Here is a 17,068-nt window from a genome sequence, read left to right as displayed (position 1 = left end):
ACACCGGACAACTGATGAGCACATGGGTTGGCAACTGGTATCGTCTGGGGAGATTTCCCTCTTCCAACACGACCCATAGTAGTGTAGATTTGATATGTAATGACTACAGTATCTCAAAATGGCATCCAACCCCAGAGAAGTCAACGTCGTGGATGTTGCATGCACAGCGCCTTGAAATGGACAGATCTAGTGGGGCCTCAGGCATCATATAGCATTCCTGCCTGAGGCTGCAAGGGGGTCAACAAGGCGATGACGCAGCCATGCTCGCAGTTTATGCATCTGCCTGTCGCTCTCTCCAACCTCAACCCCCGACCTGAACGAGGGAGATCCGCCGTTCTCAAAATCATATCACTCTATTTGAGGATCTAAGCGACCTGGGCATCGATCATGTCGAATTTCGAGCCGAATGCCGTGATTCGCGGCGCCCAGCTCACCATCGTAGGAAGTCAGTCCCCCTACCCTAAATCAAGCTTCGAGCGATCTAGGTGTTTGATAGCCCTCGCATGCACACACGGGCCCAAATTGAGAGTTTCGCACTGGCTTTCGTTTCTTTAATCCTTTCTCTGCACCTTTGGAGTTGTCATCGTTGGCTATTGGAAACCTGAATAGCTTGTCGTTTTCACGTGCCGGTTCGTCGGGCTGACCATATATTCTACAGCTATTCGTGTCCTGAAAAACCCCGAACTCTTCAAGTATGACCACTTCCGACAGGCCGCTCTGGCAGTGGCAGTGGGAATCATCATCCAGTTGATCATTCAAATTCCGGTATGGTACCTCCATGGTTCTTCCTGGCAGGTTCGAGTCATAGACGTAAATACTGATGACTTGCCACTATCTTCAATTGGATTAGATCATTGGAGTACGATTTCTCCTCTGGACGACTTCATTGTTCGTCGACTTACAGAGCGCCTCCTGGGATGACTCGATTTTGGAGGGTTTGAACTTCCTGAACCAGTCGGTCCTCCAGGTGCCATTTTTACTCATGACGCTGATGCGTTACGTGACGCCCACCCTGGACGAGATGTACGGTCTACCCACCTCCCCCCGTTAGTTCGTCTTGTTAATTAAACAGCTTCATGCAATCTCTTCAATGGGTCGATACGACCTATGTCACGAAACACAAAGCGGAAGACCCTTCTACTCTACGTGCCATGTACTATCCGCACCTGGTGCAGTACTCCACCAAAGGCGGCACGGGAGTATCGAAGCCTGTGCCCGAAGCAATCATGCTGTTTATGCGCAGATACGGACGCAAAGTTGGCATGATGTTGGGTGTCTATCTGCTTTCTCTTGTTCCTATAATTGGCCGGTTCGTGATGCCTGCTGCCTCGTTCTACACCTTTCAGTCGGCGGTCGGGACCACACCGGCTGCGGTGATCTTCGGAACCGGGCTTGTGCTACCCAAGAGTTTCATCGTGTCCTTCCTTCACACTTACTTTTCCTCGCGCAGTCTAATGCGAGAACTGGTATGTATCACTCTACACATCAAGGACGCCGAACCTCAAAGTACAGGACAAGACTAATATCAAGAGTAGCTGGAACCGTACTTTTGCCGAATCCGCTTTGCCCCCGAGCAGAAGCGTCGCTGGTTCCTGGATAGAGAAGGTGTCCTGTTCGGCTTTGCGTTCGCTTTCACCGTTGTCCTAAAAACCCCCTACATTGGGGTCCTCATGTACGGCGTGGCTGAAGCATCCACTGCTTATTTGATCACCAAGATCACAGATCCCCCGCCGAATCCCGACCAGAGCGAGGGTTTTGCGGAGAGCCAGGTGACTTGGGCCAACAAGCATGACTTCCTCCAGCTTTCGCTCGAGAACTTGGACAAGATCAATGAGGCAGCTGTTAAGAAGCGTGAGGAGAGGAAGGCGGATACTCCTGATCTTACTCCTCGAAAGTTCTATTAGCGATTCGGGGGAATGTTCTGATAGTCGGGGAAAGGTTCTGATGATAAAATTGTACGAGGCAGCATCAAGTATGACATCAAATTTCGGGGGCATTAGCTGAGACTGGTTGCATGTATCTTAGCATCTTGTTTCATGAAAGGGAATAGACATTTAGTTTCAACGCATATAATTCTCCTCAAACGGTGTCTCCACCGGCATTTACTGGCAGCCACCAAGTCACATGAGCGGGGTCATCTCTATCAAATGGCGAAGATAAACGCTCGATGATCGCTCGTTCAAATCCCATGAAAACAAAGATCCTCCAGCCAATCGCCGTTCCTTTCCCATAATGAAAGCTCCCCAGATATCACAGCTCTCAGTGGCATCTGCATTCGATGGCCTAGACCTTCAGCAGAAGCTTTATGCCCATTACATGGCTAAGTAAGCCGAGCTGCCCGCAGCGCAACAATGAAACCACATACTAAACCGAACCCAGGGCAGCATGGGCTGGCTCGCGCATTGTGCTTAGACAAGTATCACCGGAAGCCAACGGAATATATGATTTCATAATTGCGCTCTACGACGGCTGTGATGGGGACTGGGAGCGCCTCGCTACTCAGGCAGATGTCGAGTTCCATGATGTACAACTGCTGCTGGACTACGCTGCGACGTTCCTGTCTAATATGGGGAACTACTATGTAAGAATTTCTACTAGCCCTTTGGATACGGGTTAACCTTTTGGATTCTATGTAGGGCTCTGGTGATCAAAAGTTTACGCCTGCTATCTCTGCAGAGAAACTCGCTGCCCTAGCGGAATCTGCTTCCCCCCGTGCGGCTGTACTCTGGAAGCAGGTTGGGAGGGCAGTTCTTCAGGAAACGCCGCTCGGTCTGGGACCTCCGTCTGACTTGACCCAGAGTGCATATTACCCAGGACTTGAAGGTCCCTCATTTCAGGATGACATGGCGTTCGTTTCGAAAACCATAGATGAGCTGGCCATACTCCCGGAAAACACCCGAGTGGAGAGGAAACGCATCTCCCCGGAGATAGAAGTCTTCAATATACTCCAAGCATCGGTGGCTGAAAAGACGTCGACTTGCCAAGCATCCAGCGATCTTACCTCCGACGGGAGGATCATTCGTCTGGTGAACGGAGATCACAAAGAGGAGATGACGCGCATATCCGCTTATTTGTCGAAGGCTCTCCAGTACGCTTCTAATAAATCGCAGGACCACATGGTACAGAAACTTCTAGAAAGTTTTATCACCGGCAATCTGGAAACATACAAAGATGCCCAAAGGCTTTGGGTGAATGACAAGGCCCCGCCAGTGGAGACAGTGATCGGGTTTGTCGAGCCTTACCGCGATCCACTGGGGGTTCGATCCGAGTTTGAAGGAATCGTGGGCATACCTGATGCTAAAGAGACCAAGGTACTGGGGGAGTTGTCAAGGATGGCGGACAAGTTTGTCTGCCGGCTTCCGTGGGTGACTGGTGACAGCGATGACAAGGGGCCGTTTGAGAAGGAGAAGTTTGAAGCGCCAGACTTTTCCAGCGTTCAGAGTATGAATGTCTTCCTTTCTTTCAAAATCTAGTTTGCTGATCATTCAAGGCCTTGCATATTGTTCGAGTATCATTTTTCCAGGGATAAACCTCCCCAACGTGAGTTGTGTACAGGTCAAACTGCCGTGACGACTATAGCAGGCTAAAAGTAATAGTACAACGATATCCGTCAAGAAACCGGCTACAAAGGCATCATCTTCTCCAATCGCATGGTGGCGGAGAGTCGTCGACCAAGGGGTCTACACCTGGTTGACGAATCAGAACAAGAGACCTTTAAAAAAAACCGCTTTCACGCATATTATATCTGGGTTGTTCTGCATGAAATTCTAGGACATGGGACCGGAAAGTTCCTGAATGAGTCCACCCCAGGTAGTTTCAACTTTGATCCGGATAACCCGCCAATGAACCCAGTTACTGGAAAGCCAGTCAGTACCTGGTATGGACCTGGCCAGACGTGGACTGGGGTCTTTGGAGATCTTTCGACTACCGTGGACGAATGCAGGGCTGAGCTCGTGGGAGCTTACTTGATTGATGATCAGGATATATTGACTTTGTTTGGATACAGCCAGCAAGGAGATGTAACACCAGATGACGGTATGACAACTGCATCTCCATTGACTACCTGCTACTGACAAGTTACCCTAGTTGTCTACAACTTGTACCTTCAACTAGGTACAGACGGACTTCGAGGTTTAGAAAACTATGACCCTGCCACAAAAGTATGCTATTCAACCTTCAACCCCTGTATATCCTTGAGCTATACTGACATGAACAGAAATGGGGCCAAGCCCATAGCCGGGTAAATTCATGCTCCAACGCCTACCCAACATCCAGCCCAAGTTCTAACAAACCATATAGGCCCACTACGCCATGCTTCGTCATCTCCTCCGCGACACCCAGGGCCTCTACACTGTTATATGCGACCAAGAAGCCGGAAAACTCACAGTGAAGGTTGACAAGAGTCTCATGATTCAACTAGGGAAGCCCTCCCTTGGTCGCATGCTGTTGAGACTGCACATGTATCGGTGCACCGCAGATATCGTTGGCTGCCGTACGTTTTACGAGGACCTCACTACTGTGGACGACGAGGCCTTGAAATGGAGGGAGATCGTCATCGCAAAAAAGGATTCACCACTGATATTCTCTCATGCGAATACGTATCTTGATGGAGATACAGTCAAATTACGAGAGTATGAGCCAACAACTATTGGTATTATTCAAAGCTGGGCCGAGCGAGGAATAGATGCGGTTGTCGCATGACTTGGCCTCACCGGCGGATTGACCCCGTATCAGGATCATGAGAGATCTGCCGCATATGCGTTACCATAGCATCCACGGAACAATTCTTTCGAAACTGGAAGGGCCCGCTTCCGCAGAAGAAATCTCACTGTTGATTATGGTGAGAGATTCTCTGAGGAAGCCTGCCATCTCAAGGTACCCTGCGCTTTCTCTCTTTTTTCCGAGTTCTCCCAGCATCTGTGACAGCTTGTAGTTTGCCCGAGCTTGATGACCTACTCCCTCAATGGGTGCGAGCCCTCTCGATATTTTTATACATTCCTCGAGTAGCTGCACCGCTAATCCGGTGTTGTCGCTGCGATGAAGAAGGACAGCTACCTGATGCAGGGAATCACAGACTTTGAGGCGCTCGCCCAAACAACTCTTTCGGAAGGTCAGAGCCTTTGAAGCAAATCTAAGTGATTCGTCCAGGAGCCCTTGCTCAAACTTGATCCTACTGAGCAGGACCATATCACTAGTTCATGTTAGTCTGAGAACAAGCGGCATTTCATGTCAAAAATCAGTACGTACCCAGAAAACCGCGGATTGCCGGTTTTCAGAAAAGTCTCATCCGAGAAATCCTTTAGGGAAGGACAACTCTTGAGCATTGCCTCTGCCCCACTAGGGTCACCCGTTTTGAGCAGCAAGCTGGCCATAATGCTATACGAATTGCCGATTCTATCACTATCGTGCATCAAGCGAATGTTGATCGACTGCTGGAGATACTCTCGAGCATTTTCGTGCTCTCCGAGCTCTGTGTATGCAAGACCGATGTTGACCTGGCTGGCGGCCAGGAAGGGGTCGTTGTCTGGGAGTATCGCTGTACGTAGCTTGTATGCTTCTTTGAAAGACTCTAGGGCATCTGTGGGGCGACAGATGTCAAGGTTGATCAAGCCCCGAAGATCAATAGCACTCGCGTACGGAAGAGAGCCTTTTTCGTCGAACTTCTTGAGTGTTATCTCAACGTACGACAGTGCGATGCTGTAATCCTCCCTCTCATAAAGATACCTACTTCGAATTAGCCATGGTGTTGAGATACGACACAATCACAGGGGGTCATACCAAGAACAGCGAAGCAGCAACTCCGCAAATTCTTGATTCCTAGGTTCAAAGACCTTGTAGTGTTCATTTTGCTTGATAATGCTTTCTATATGCGGCAAGCTCTTCTCACAATAGCTCGAGGAGGCAGCCTGGTGGCCCACGTCGGCACTATACGTGTCTGGAAAGTGTGCGGAGAGAATGTCTATGCTGAGATAGAGGGCCTGTTTCCGTTCATTCATCGTCATTCGGCTGATAGCAGCATCCCGGTGATGCCGGTTCATAAGTAGAATCCCGCTCTCGGTTGACTTGTAAATAAGAGATTCTTCACGCAATGCCTCTCGAGCATCCACAAAGCTATAGACAGGTTAGACGCTGAATAAATGTGTCAATCATGGTGGAACTCACTCTTTCTCGTCCAACATGAATGCCAAATCAGGATCGTCCACTCTAAGAGCGCCATCCTTTAGGAGCGACTCCTCAATGTAGTCGGGATACAAGAGCGCCATGGTCTTGTAAAGGGTCTTTGCGTTTTTGGAAAGGATCACTGAGCGACATCTTGCACACTGTCGAAAGAGGTGATAGTTCTCCAGAGCCTTCACCCTCGAGGGAGAGAGTTTTGCTCCTGGGGAATTCTTTGTCATTTTCCCTCATTCCAAGATTGGACTAGACCTGCCTCTCCCCTCATTAGATGCTGGTATAACAAAGAAACAAAGAATCTCTTAGGGCAAGCCATCATAGCAGTCTCTCCACATCCTTGTCCGACCATCGGATGCGCGTTTCTTGGACAGACGGGGTTCATCTGAAGACCTCAATGAGTCCAACAAATTAGGACCGATAGTGGTTATGTGTGATCCTCATAGACCCCCCGGTCGATCTAGAAAACCGACTGGGATTACGCTGCCCGATTGATCCACCTGGCGGTGTTCCGAACTCGGGAACCACCATCCTGAAATCCCCGACAACATTGATAAGCGGTGGAACCCAAGATGATCAATACCAAGACAGTTGTAGGATTGAGGGGAATACGATGGAGATAACATAACTTGACTAATGATAGAGGACTCAACCTACCCAGAATGGTTCGCCTGTTTATTGGCTGTTGTTTGCGGGGTATCAGCCATCGTTGGAGATAACGTCATGTGGGCCGGACAACATTCATGGATAACACGTCCTCCGCTGGGATTTATTGGCTATCAATCTCCATCACTCCGAATCTCCAACTCTTCGGTTATGGTTTCCGGCTGGTGGAGTAGTGCCTCGCCGTTATATAACAGCTGCCATTAGTCTCAAATTGGGGCTGATATCTCTCCTACAACGATCTCTCCTATACCACAGCCAAGTTCAGGACCAAGTAACCCAGCCGAAGATATGGGCGTCAAAGGAATTCGCACGGCCTTGAAGGTCGACTTTGATAAGCATGCTAGTGAGCAGGCTGGCTTGCACGTATGTTTAATCATATTTATTGTTTCTACGTGTGGCATACTGACCCGATCTATGATCTAGAACCGGTGGCACCCCGATGGTACGTCTAACAGAATCGCTCAGAATCCCCAAAAAGGCTGTAATGCCTACTGTCTGTAACAAAACTGACAGCATTAGTACCCGCCTACGGCAAGATCGCCAACAACGAAGTCGTCAAGATCGAATGTCTCGACTGGACCGGAGGCCAGATCAAGAACAACGACTCAGCCGACGACATCAAAAACGTCGACCTCACCCAAATCCACTACCTCTCCGGTCCATTCGACATCGAGACCGCCGAGCCAGGTGACGTCCTATTAGTAGAAATCCAGGACGTGCAGCCGTTCGAGGACCGGCCGTGGGGCTTCACGGGCATCTTCTCCCCGCAGAACGGGGGCGGCTTCTTGGATGAGCTCTATCCTGAACCGTAAGTTCGACCTCAGTGCACGTCTTTGATCTAATTCCAGCCTAACACCGTCATACACAGCGCTAAAGCCATCTGGGATTTTGAGGGCATCTTTTGCTCTTCCCGCCATATCCCTCATGTGCGCTTCGCCGGCCTCATCCACCCCGGTATCTTGGGCTGTGCTCCCTCCGCGGAGGTCCTCGCGGAATGGAACCGTCGCGAAGGCGAGCTGATCGCTACCAACACCACCAGCCGTGACGTTGCCAAACCCCCTGAGCCGCAGAACGTCCACGCCGGTTCCGCCGAGGAAGCTGTCAAGGCAAAGATCGGAAAGGAAGGCGCACGAACCATTCCCGTACGTACCAATACCATACCCTTTCAACCCCGACCCCATCCTCGATGCGATAAACCCCCCAAACTGACAAAATCAGGGCCGCCCCGAACACGGCGGCAACTGCGACATCAAGAACCTCTCCCGTGGCTCAAAAGTGTACCTCCCCGTGCACGTCCCCGGCGCCAAGTTCTCCGTCGGCGACCTGCACTTCTCGCAAGGCGACGGCGAGATCTCCTTCTGCGGCGCCATCGAAATGGCCGGCGTCATCACGCTCAAATTCACCGTCATCAAAGACGGCATGTCCAAACTGGCAATGAAGTCCCCGATATTCCACCCGGGCCCCGTCGAGCCGCAGTTCGGCCCCGGCCGCTACCTCACCTTCGAGGGCTTCTCCGTCGACGAGCACGGCAAGCAGCATTATCTCGATGCGACCGTCGCGTATCGCCAGACGTGTCTAAGGGTTATTGAGTACCTTCGTCGGTACGGGTATAGTGATTATCAGGTTTATTTGCTGCTGAGTAGTGCGCCTGTGCAGGGCCATATTGCGGGTTTGGTGGACATTCCGAATGCGTGTACCACGCTGGGGGTGCCGATGGATATTTTTGATTTTGATATTAGGCCCGAGGCGGAGGTTGTAAGGGGGGATATGGGGTCTTGTGCGTTTGCGGGGAAATAGCTCGGCTCCTGTTTTGTAGCTTGCCATGCGTGGTTGATGTTCAAGAATACTGTCCGGAGTTTCCTTCGTCTTCATTTCGTGACATCCTCTCCCAAAGCATAGCTTGTATAATGCCACAGCTGGCAGTTATCCACCGTAGTCTACTGTGTCTTCTTACTTCCTGTATAATCATCACTCTTCCCGACGGTTTTTCTCATACAATGATAGGGATCAATGACCCCGGAGAATGATTATAACCCATGTATATTTATGCTGGCCCCTTAACGGTCCCCGTTAGTGTGGATCTTTCATTTTTACTTCCGTATTATTAGACAACATTGCATTTCTTTTGCTTCTCGTTTTCTTCACGCGACTTCTCTCTTGACGATACTCCAGCGGCGGGGTCATCCTACCCGGCACAAAGTATAAGAAGATTAGTTGGAAAGAGACATGTATTGCGCCGAATTCCATGCTACAAAAGACGGGGCATACCCCGGGAAGGAGGTTTGCTTGCGGGGCAAATGCGGGGGATGTGACATTTGGCGGGGGAGGGGGGAAAAAGCGTTGCAAGAAATGATGCACAGTGGTGAGTATTTTCTGCTTATCTGATGCAAATGGGACGAAGAGTATAAAAACACTCATGAATCATGAATCATGGAGAGGGCGTGTCTCCCCCGCGAGAACTCCGAAGCAGTCTACGAGAAGAATTTCCGCGCCGTCGCCCGCTCCTTAGCCTCGCGGTTCTTGATCGCCTGCTTGACCCGGGCGACTTCGTTGGTGATGCCCGCGTCGCCAGGGGCCAGCTTGGATGCGGTCTCGAGATCCGAGAGCGCGGCATCCTCCTCCTTGAGACCGCCGGAGGCAACAGCGCGGCGGTACAGGGCCTTGGCACGGTCGGTATCCTTGGCCTTGGCGGCGTCGGCGACGTCGAGCGCGTAGGTCGCCCAGTTCTGGGCGTTCTTATACTGTGACAGCTTGTTCGCGAGCAGGGCCGAGTTGGAGTGCAAGGCAAAGCGCAGGGCCTTCAGCTGCGGTTCCAGGTCCTTGGGATCCTTCTCCTCGTCCGGCTCGGGGAACTCATTCATGTAGCGCAGAGCCTTCTGATACTTCTCGAGACCCAGGGCGAGGTTGCCGGACTTGAAGGCGGAGTTGCCGTAATTCTTGAGTTCGGATGCGATCTTGAAGCACACGGGAGCGCTCAGCTCCTCACCCTGGTGGTCATCGGGGAAGTCCTCGAACGGATCGCCAGTGGCATCAGGAACCTGCTTGTCGGCTTCGTCGTAGTCGGAGCCCGTGAGCTCGCCGCAGTCGACGATAGTCACGTCTTTGTTAGGCTTGTCGGCGTTGGTAGGCATGTTCTCGACCTTGCGAACCACGCTCTTTCCGTTGATCACTTCGCCGAACACGACGTGCTTGCCATCCAGATGAGGGGTGGGGACAGTGGTAATGAAGAACTGGCTACCGTTGGTGCCGGGGCCGGAGTTGGCCATGGAGAGGAGGAAGGGCCGGTCATGCTTCAGATCGAAGTTCTCGTCGGGGAACTTCTCGCCGTAAATCGATTCACCTCCGGTTCCGTTGAAGGCGGTAAAGTCACCACCCTGGATCATGAACTGCTTGATGACACGGTGGAAGATGGAGTCTGGTCAACGTGGTGGGGTTGTCAGTCCAGCACAGATTTTGCGGAGCGGGGAAAATTTAGCCGCAGGGATCCCCTACCTTTGAAGCTCAACGGCTTGCCCTGCTTCCCCACGCCCTTCTCTCCTGTACAGAGAGCGCGGAAATTCTCTGCAGTCTTAGGAACGACTAGAAAACGGTCAGGATATGCTCGGTAATATTCTGTCGGACACGTTCCCAGGGATCCATACCATCATTGAACTAGGTTGGCGGGGTAGTTAGCACGGAACTCATGCCTCACACAACAGGAACAGCTATAGTCGCACAGAACAGAAACAGGAAGGGAAGGAATAGAAGAGAGCCAAACAAGACCCACCACCGACTTACCAGTTCGATAGCAATGCGCCCAGTCTTCTGGTTGCCAATCTGAACGTCAAAGAAAACGCGAGGGCGGCCTGTTGTCTGGCGATCAGCAATGGATGATCAGAACAGCGGAACCCCACCGCGGAGACAAGGAGTCCTCAAAACATACGCTGCGACTCGGCCATGGTGAGTGGGAAGAGAAAAATAAGGTGTTAGATAGGGAGAAGTGCGATGGAAGAGTGCAGGACAACTCGAGGGGTTCGATGGGAGGAGGTGGAGCGGGGAAGAGAGGAAAAGAGGAGAGGTCGGAAGGGAAGCGGAGAGAAAGAGCTGAGGCTGCCTGGGTCTTCAGGAAGCTTCCATCACATCACGGGCCTCAGACGTTCTCTCCACACCCTGCTTTCAGCCACCACTCCCCCACAATCCAGTTCATGTCATCTCACCACGCTGTTGTCTACTTCACCCTGCAGGATCTCATCTACTTGATCGTGAATCCTGGCATTCATTTGCTTAATTGGTTCCGGCCAATTCCGTCTAACTACATCATGACCCCCATACCAACGCCAATGTACCGACAATGCAGATGATAGATTCTATGTACATGGAGAAAAGCAAACAGAGATATCTCTATACTTGGATCGCTGGGATGACGACACTCCCTCTCTTACTCGAGTAACGAAGCGGGGAGTTTGAACTCATAGCTTTTCTTATCGTCCTCGGTCGACTCCGCCGGGGTCTGCGACTCGCTCCCCTCGTTAGGCTTCTTCTTCTCCTTCTTCGGCAGTTGGGTATTAATCTCGATGGTGACCTAAGACGCGACGAGGCGAAAGGGAAAAACGTTAGCGTGGAACAAGCCTTGGAGAGAGCAGACGAGGAGAAACAAGTCTATACCGCTGCATCTGCACTGCGGTAATTTACACCCACCGGCCCGTCGTTCTTCAATTCGACATCCATCATTGCCTGGAAGACGCCATTTTTTACCCTTTCGGGCTTGTAGGCTGCGCACAGTCGTTGGAAGAAGTAGTCGTATAGTCGGCGCGCGGTCTCCACATCGGCAGCATCATGGAAGTCGGGCTTGCTGCCTTTTTTCAATTGGCCATAGAGTGTAAATTGCGACACTAGAGAGTGTGAGACCAGAAGGGATCTTGTGGCTAGCACGATGAGGGCATACCGCAGAGTATCTCCCCTTCGAGATCCTGGACATTCTTCTTCCACTAGTCACGAAATCAGATCCGTTAGGTTCCCGTCGCAATATTTGGGCGTTTGTCGGCCGTCACTCACCTGTCCGCCGCTACCTTCGTCTGGCCAGAGTCGGGCCTTCAGTATGCGGTTGATGAGCGAATCTGCGTCCTTTTCGGTATCCCCCTTGCCCACTCCCGCCAGTACCAAAATGCCTTTGCCTATTGAAGACACCAGTTTCTCATCGACGGTGACGGAGGCCGACTTGACTCGTTGGAGGACCGCTAGACTACTGTTTAGCAAGGACTAATCGAGTCGTTGGGGTCATCGTAGCGCACCCTTCATATTGCGGGGTATGGTTCGGGAAGAGGGCGGAACTGGTATAGGTTATAGGACGGATAACAAGGGATTGAGATGGGAACCCAAGTCGTATCGCCAGCCTGATAGTATTGGAGAGCTGTTTTGAAAGCCAGGTGATGTTTAGCAACTCTAATAGAGCAGTATACTGCAAACGGAGTTATACACATACCGGTCGGTGTTTGGAACGGATAGCTGTCATGCACATACCACCATCCCAGGTACAATTTGGATCCAAAAGTTATGCACAGATCAGCAGTGAAGATTTCTCTACAGCTATCACGGTAACAAAAAATAAACAGAGTGATCAATTAACTGGGCGATATCCACTGTCGAAGTCTAGCATCCGCATAACACGGGTTGAACTATGCAAACATGTGCTCGTCGGAGGCACGATAATCCGAAGGCGGTGGCAGAACGCACCGACACAGCATAAGATCCCCTCTAAACCGGTTCTGTTTAGTTTCCTTCCGTTCCATCTCTTATGCATCTTCCTTGCCGCGTGAAACCAGCGGAACAGATTATCTAAGAAAACTATCCATCCATCCGCATATCTCTCGATCAGTCAGCCTGGTCTTGGCAGCCTCCCGAAGCAGCAGCTGTTCTTGGGATAGCATCAGGAGATTCTACTCCAGATTGCTAGACAAACCTCGTGGAATTCCGCCCTCGCGACGCGCTCGACATCTGAAGAAGTTGCTGGGAAATCCTGTGTTTCTTCTCCGCCGCACTCCCTCTCGACTGTCCCCCCACAATCCCTCCCCAGATTCCATTTGAGATTTCATCACACGTCCCCTCTCCGCCCGGCCTGCTGCCGCCATGACGTCCCGCAAGACGCAGCAGGAGATCGACAAGACCTTCAAAAAGGTCGCGGAAGGCATCCAGACCTTTGAAGGCATTTATGAAAAGATCCGATCCGCCAACAACCCCACGCAACGAGATAAATTGGAAGAGAACCTGAAGCGGGAGATCAAGAAGCTCCAGCGGTACCGGGATCAGATCAAATCATGGGCGTCTGGCAATGAGGTCAAAGACAAGGCTCCGCTGCTGGAGCAGCGCCGTGCTATTGAAACTGTAAGCTGACCATGTCATATGTCCAGTGTGGGGTGCGACAGCTAACCAACGAGGGTGAAATAGTGCATGGAGCAGTTCAAAGCCGTGGAGAAGGAGATGAAAACCAAAGCATACTCCAAAGAAGGTCTGTCGGCAGCATCGAGACTAGATCCCAAGGAAAAAGAGAAGGTGGAGGCAAGCGACTTTCTGTCAGGTATGGTCGACGAACTGCAGCAGAAGATCGAAGCTATGGAGGCAGAGGAGGAAACGCTCCACGCGCAGATGAAAAAGAGCAAGAAAGACACCAACAAGGCCAATCGACTGGCGGACATTCAGCGGGTCACGGAACGGCACAAATGGCACGTCGGCCGATTGGAACTGCTCAACCGGTCGCTACAGAACGGGAATATCGAGACGCATCAGGTGCATGAGCTCAAGGAGAGCATCAAATACTACGTGGAAGATGGCCACAACATCGACTTTTCTGGGGAAGACGAGACCCTGTATGATGATCTGAATCTGGATGGGGATGCTGAGATTCAGTTTGGCATGACCGGCGACAATGACAAGGTGTCGTCGCAGGACGCCCAGTCACTGCAGGACGACGAAACACCAGAGCTTGCACCCAAGCCCAAATCTAGCAAGAGTGAGCCTGCAGCTCCGCGCAGACCGTCCGCTCAGATGAAGTCCCCGCTCCCTGTGCTTGCTACCTTGCACCCATCCACCTCGACCAACGCAACCTCCGGCATGAAGCCCGCACCCCCGCCTACCCGTCTGCCTGGCGAAACGCTCAAATACGCATCTGCTGCGGCCGCTGCTGCTGCCAGTGACAAGAACGGCGTTGGCATCGCTCCGCTTCCCCCTCCGCCCGGTGCCAGCCCTGCGTTCCCGCCGGCCGTCCCCGTCTCCAAGGCCTCATCCACCGCGTCCCCCAGCGTCGCGTCCGTCCAACCCGTATCCAAACCTACGTCGACCGCGGCGGCCGCCATGGAAGAATCCGGTGGCCGCTCCAAAACCCCCGCCCTCAGCCCGCACGTCGCTGCCGCGAGTGCCTCAAACACGGTACCCCCCACCCCCGCGATGGACAAAGCGACCGCCGCGTCCGCGGGGTCCCAGGGGCCGGAGACCGTGGACGGAGAGGAGGAACCCAGCGAATCGATTTACCATCTGCCTCCCGGACTCCAGGATCTCATCCAGTCGTTTGAAGTGACCAAGGCACGAGCCAATCAGTCGGGCAATCACCAGTCGCCGTCGACGCAGCGCCTGCTGAACGCCTCACTGGCTTCGTGCCCCGAGCCCGTGGATGCCGAGAAGCCGCGTCACTACAAGCCTCAGAACCCGTACAATACACCGGCCTATTATCCCCAGGAGCCGCTGGCCATCTTTGACGATCCTCGCCTGTACGAGACGGGGCGGATCGACACGGACACCCTCTTCTATCTGTTTTACTACCGACAGGGGACGTATCAGCAGTACCTGGCGGCCAAGGCACTCAAGAACCAGAGCTGGCGTTTCCACAAGCAGTACCAGACGTGGTTCCAGCGACACGAGGAGCCCAAGACGATCACCGAGGAGTTTGAGCAGGGCACGTATCGATTCTTCGATTACGAGAGTACCTGGTACGTTTCTTATCTTATTATTATCTTTTCCCTTTTCCCTTTTCTCTTCCCTTTCCTTATTTTTATTTTTATTTTTTTTTCTTTTCTTTTCTTTTATCATACATGTTTATTTGCTAACCGCATCCCGCGTACAGGATGAACCGCAGAAAGGCGGATTTCAAGTTTGTCTACAAATATCTGGAGGACGAATTATAATCGCCCATCCATCCATCGGGTTCAGATAAGGTGGTTGCGATCCCGTTGTCCGGGCCGGGTGAGACGACTGGAAGCTTTTTGACCGGCGCATCATGCAGGAGCCCAGCTTGGGTTGCATTCTTCCTTTATCACTTCTTCCCCCCTTTTTCTTTCCCTTTCCTCATTTGTTGTCGTCTTTTTCTTCTCCCCGACCGGATAGGAGTCTAACCCTTTATGTTTTTTCATTGTCGTCTCCCCCTTTATTTTCTATTTTTCTTTTTTATTTCTTTTCTCGTTGATCGGTTCAGGAACGAGTCAATGACTGGGACAGGGATAGGGGAGTTATTGCGCGATTCAACTTAGTACAATTGCACTCACGGGGGAGATTGACAGTTGATGTTCTCGCTGTTCAATAGGTGATCAAATGATCCTTCATAGGCCTTGAGGAAAGGGAAATCTTCCGACCACCGATTTTCGCTCAGATCCGGTAGTAATTGAAGCGTAAAAGTACATATCCAACGAAGCCTGGAGGAATCCCTTAATCGAAATGATCCATACCATAAAAGAATACATAATAAAAACACACAGTAACCACGTAGATCAATCAATAAAGAATGAATCAATCAATAAAGAATGAATAAGTAAAATAGAATCAATAATATCCAACCCGAACCAAGACACCACCAGTCAATCAATGAGAAATGAAACAAAATACATGCAGAGAGAACATGAAGACAGAGACCCACAGACCAATCAGCACTGCCATAATCACGATGATCCTCCTCCTACCTTCCACCTTAGTGGTCGTGAATGATGATGGCTGAGGAGTCTGGATTGACCACCCCCAAATCCAACGATGTTGGGGGCGATATCAGGCCACTTGCAGTACTAGATAGGGGCCAAAGCATCCACCGGAAAGGCAGACATCAAGTCACCGGAGGGGGCGGGAGGATCAAACAAAATGATCATCCAAACGAAGAGGCCAATTTTGTCGAAATTGGCAATGAAGGTGGAGGCAGAAATGCCGCATTGTCCGATATCATCCAGGCTCGTCTACGTGAGAGTAGGAGTGTGTACGTATGTAGGTAGTATGATAAGGGCGCTACAGTATCGAAGGAGCGTAAAATTACCAGATCGGGGTGAGGCAGACCGCCAAGCAGGTCACTAATACCGTCCCTGACCGTAATTTACCCTCTGATCATTTCCTCTCTCTACTTCTCCTCCTCATGCAGGTGTCTCTCTCTATCCGTATACTCATCCACCAACAGGTACTCTCCTCGCAGGCCGGACTCTGTCAGACTGATGATAGCTCCAATCAGTGTCTGGGGATTGACCTTTTGATCTCCACTAAAACCTTCCAGAATTTCTATCAGGTACACGATGCCTGCGATAGTGTGCCCAACTCCTATCCATCCACCAACCATACTTCTTTCCCCAGCACGCATTACCTGTTCGCCTCACTGGAATCATGGATAGCTTCTCGGCTTTCCCCTTTCGCCGTAATCAGAAGAGGCGGGGGAGAGATAAAACTCCAAGTTACAAGACTAAAAGATGGAAGGATCGATGAGGGATTTTTACCTCTGGGTCCGCAGTCTGCCTGACAACTCGAGTCGGCACTCAATCATGTTCCCAACTGCGACAATATTGTCGAGACTAAGAGGGAGGCTGTGCTTTGTTTCATTTCCTCATCGGTCCTCACCCTCCATTTCCCCAGTCATCCCATTCTTGGCACCGCTGCCGACTAGACCTGCGAACTAGACTCAATCCAGTCAAGCCTCGAGCCGAGTTCGGGCGGCAGGGTTGACCACAAGGCTAGGGGAGAGAATCACGGTTGCGGATCATCCACATCCTCACCGGGAGAACGTGCCCTTCGAGGATGACTTCCCCGCAAGACGAAAGTGCGCGGGTCTATTGTAACTTCCGTGCATCAATCTTTCCTCCTTCCAGACAGACCGAGTCAATCTGGCGAGGAGGATTTCTCCCCTTTCGATCCCTCGATCAATTAGATCCTTCAGTCTACGGACCGCGTATCCTGTATTCTGTATTTTCCTTCAGTCGGAAACGGGATGCCCCCCCAAAGATGCGGTCGCACAATGCAT

General features: G+C 51.5%; 7 protein-coding genes across 7 annotated transcripts; 4 read left to right on the top strand and 3 right to left on the bottom strand.

Moving 5' to 3' along the window:
* The first annotated feature begins 288 nt into the window (after nt 1-288).
* usgS (transmembrane protein UsgS) lies at nt 289-2,160 on the top strand. The gene is made up of 5 exons (XM_024811383.1): nt 289-445; nt 659-765; nt 851-1,023; nt 1,073-1,466; nt 1,536-2,160. Exons 1-5 carry the CDS (start codon nt 388-390, stop codon nt 1,902-1,904), a joined length of 1,101 nt encoding a protein of 366 aa, XP_024674968.1. The 5' UTR covers nt 289-387; the 3' UTR covers nt 1,905-2,160.
* On the top strand, nt 2,116-4,731 carry BDW47DRAFT_73927 (dipeptidyl peptidase III). Its single transcript, XM_024819724.1, has 8 exons — nt 2,116-2,324; nt 2,380-2,581; nt 2,637-3,441; nt 3,491-3,540; nt 3,597-4,035; nt 4,087-4,160; nt 4,217-4,240; nt 4,300-4,731. The coding sequence occupies exons 1-8, from the start codon at nt 2,233-2,235 to the stop codon at nt 4,699-4,701; spliced, it is 2,088 nt and encodes a 695-aa protein (XP_024674967.1). The 5' UTR covers nt 2,116-2,232; the 3' UTR covers nt 4,702-4,731.
* A 220-nt stretch (nt 4,732-4,951) lies between these two features.
* On the bottom strand, nt 4,952-6,794 carry BDW47DRAFT_73944 (tetratricopeptide repeat protein). Its single transcript, XM_024819725.1, has 3 exons — nt 6,163-6,794; nt 5,779-6,111; nt 4,952-5,724 (listed from the first exon to the last, which is right to left on the bottom strand). The coding sequence occupies exons 1-3, from the start codon at nt 6,396-6,398 to the stop codon at nt 5,202-5,204; spliced, it is 1,092 nt and encodes a 363-aa protein (XP_024674966.1). The 5' UTR covers nt 6,399-6,794; the 3' UTR covers nt 4,952-5,201.
* A 57-nt stretch (nt 6,795-6,851) lies between these two features.
* BDW47DRAFT_73871 (acetamidase/formamidase family protein) lies at nt 6,852-8,708 on the top strand. Its single transcript, XM_024819723.1, has 5 exons — nt 6,852-7,200; nt 7,261-7,279; nt 7,357-7,645; nt 7,706-7,979; nt 8,056-8,708. The coding sequence occupies exons 1-5, from the start codon at nt 7,126-7,128 to the stop codon at nt 8,632-8,634; spliced, it is 1,236 nt and encodes a 411-aa protein (XP_024674965.1). The 5' UTR covers nt 6,852-7,125; the 3' UTR covers nt 8,635-8,708.
* A 169-nt stretch (nt 8,709-8,877) lies between these two features.
* Nucleotides 8,878-10,872, bottom strand: BDW47DRAFT_100240 (peptidyl-prolyl cis-trans isomerase D). The gene is made up of 5 exons (XM_024811382.1): nt 10,760-10,872; nt 10,615-10,682; nt 10,479-10,488; nt 10,330-10,416; nt 8,878-10,252 (listed from the first exon to the last, which is right to left on the bottom strand). Exons 1-5 carry the CDS (start codon nt 10,773-10,775, stop codon nt 9,309-9,311), a joined length of 1,125 nt encoding a protein of 374 aa, XP_024674964.1. The 5' UTR covers nt 10,776-10,872; the 3' UTR covers nt 8,878-9,308.
* Nucleotides 10,873-11,215: 343 nt separating this feature from the next.
* On the bottom strand, nt 11,216-12,497 carry BDW47DRAFT_73846 (D-aminoacyl-tRNA deacylase). The gene is made up of 6 exons (XM_024819722.1): nt 12,299-12,497; nt 12,108-12,226; nt 11,872-12,053; nt 11,762-11,804; nt 11,482-11,708; nt 11,216-11,398 (listed from the first exon to the last, which is right to left on the bottom strand). The coding sequence occupies exons 2-6, from the start codon at nt 12,112-12,114 to the stop codon at nt 11,255-11,257; spliced, it is 603 nt and encodes a 200-aa protein (XP_024674963.1). The 5' UTR covers nt 12,115-12,226; nt 12,299-12,497; the 3' UTR covers nt 11,216-11,254.
* Nucleotides 12,498-12,942: 445 nt separating this feature from the next.
* BDW47DRAFT_115571 (CCR4-NOT transcription complex, subunit 3) lies at nt 12,943-14,990 on the top strand (the record flags this gene model as incomplete). The annotated part of the gene is made up of 3 exons (XM_024814815.1): nt 12,943-13,197; nt 13,261-14,795; nt 14,930-14,990. The coding sequence occupies 3 exons, from the start codon at nt 12,943-12,945 to the stop codon at nt 14,988-14,990; spliced, it is 1,851 nt and encodes a 616-aa protein (XP_024674962.1).
* Nucleotides 14,991-17,068: the final 2,078 nt, after the last annotated feature.

Source organism: Aspergillus candidus (assembly GCF_002847045.1).
Source record: "Aspergillus candidus strain CBS 102.13 unplaced genomic scaffold BDW47scaffold_6, whole genome shotgun sequence".
Classification (NCBI taxonomy): domain Eukaryota; kingdom Fungi; phylum Ascomycota; class Eurotiomycetes; order Eurotiales; family Aspergillaceae; genus Aspergillus; species Aspergillus candidus.
Note: the sequence above shows the minus strand (reverse complement) of the source record. Positions and strands in the feature narration are given on the sequence as shown.

What these genes read in the sequence shown, in the direction of transcription:
- usgS (XM_024811383.1), top strand. Translation starts at nt 388, where the DNA reads ATGTCGAATTTCGAGCCGAATGCCGTGATTCGCGGCGCCCAGCTCACC. An exon ending in AGTTGATCATTCAAATTCCG is followed by an intron (nt 766 to 850) that starts GTATGGTACCTC and finishes CAATTGGATTAG; the next exon opens with ATCATTGGAGTACGATTTCT. An exon ending in ACGCCCACCCTGGACGAGAT is followed by an intron (nt 1,024 to 1,072) that starts GTACGGTCTACC and finishes TTAATTAAACAG; the next exon opens with CTTCATGCAATCTCTTCAAT.
- BDW47DRAFT_73927 (XM_024819724.1), top strand. Translation starts at nt 2,233, where the DNA reads ATGAAAGCTCCCCAGATATCACAGCTCTCAGTGGCATCTGCATTCGAT. An exon ending in TATGCCCATTACATGGCTAA is followed by an intron (nt 2,325 to 2,379) that starts GTAAGCCGAGCT and finishes AACCGAACCCAG; the next exon opens with GGCAGCATGGGCTGGCTCGC. An exon ending in AGATGTAACACCAGATGACG is followed by an intron (nt 4,036 to 4,086) that starts GTATGACAACTG and finishes AAGTTACCCTAG; the next exon opens with TTGTCTACAACTTGTACCTT.
- BDW47DRAFT_73944 (XM_024819725.1), bottom strand. Translation starts at nt 6,398, where the DNA reads ATGACAAAGAATTCCCCAGGAGCAAAACTCTCTCCCTCGAGGGTGAAG. An exon ending in TTCATGTTGGACGAGAAAGA is followed by an intron (nt 6,112 to 6,162) that starts GTGAGTTCCACC and finishes ACCTGTCTATAG; the next exon opens with CTTTGTGGATGCTCGAGAGG. An exon ending in TTGCTGCTTCGCTGTTCTTG is followed by an intron (nt 5,725 to 5,778) that starts GTATGACCCCCT and finishes AATTCGAAGTAG; the next exon opens with GTATCTTTATGAGAGGGAGG.
- BDW47DRAFT_73871 (XM_024819723.1), top strand. Translation starts at nt 7,126, where the DNA reads ATGGGCGTCAAAGGAATTCGCACGGCCTTGAAGGTCGACTTTGATAAG. An exon ending in GATGAGCTCTATCCTGAACC is followed by an intron (nt 7,646 to 7,705) that starts GTAAGTTCGACC and finishes CGTCATACACAG; the next exon opens with CGCTAAAGCCATCTGGGATT. An exon ending in AAGGCGCACGAACCATTCCC is followed by an intron (nt 7,980 to 8,055) that starts GTACGTACCAAT and finishes TGACAAAATCAG; the next exon opens with GGCCGCCCCGAACACGGCGG.
- BDW47DRAFT_100240 (XM_024811382.1), bottom strand. An exon ending in CAAGCCGTTGAGCTTCAAAG is followed by an intron (nt 10,253 to 10,329) that starts GTAGGGGATCCC and finishes CACGTTGACCAG; the next exon opens with ACTCCATCTTCCACCGTGTC.
- BDW47DRAFT_73846 (XM_024819722.1), bottom strand. An exon ending in ACGAAGGTAGCGGCGGACAG is followed by an intron (nt 11,805 to 11,871) that starts GTGAGTGACGGC and finishes TTTCGTGACTAG; the next exon opens with TGGAAGAAGAATGTCCAGGA. An exon ending in CGAAGGGGAGATACTCTGCG is followed by an intron (nt 11,709 to 11,761) that starts GTATGCCCTCAT and finishes CACACTCTCTAG; the next exon opens with TGTCGCAATTTACACTCTAT.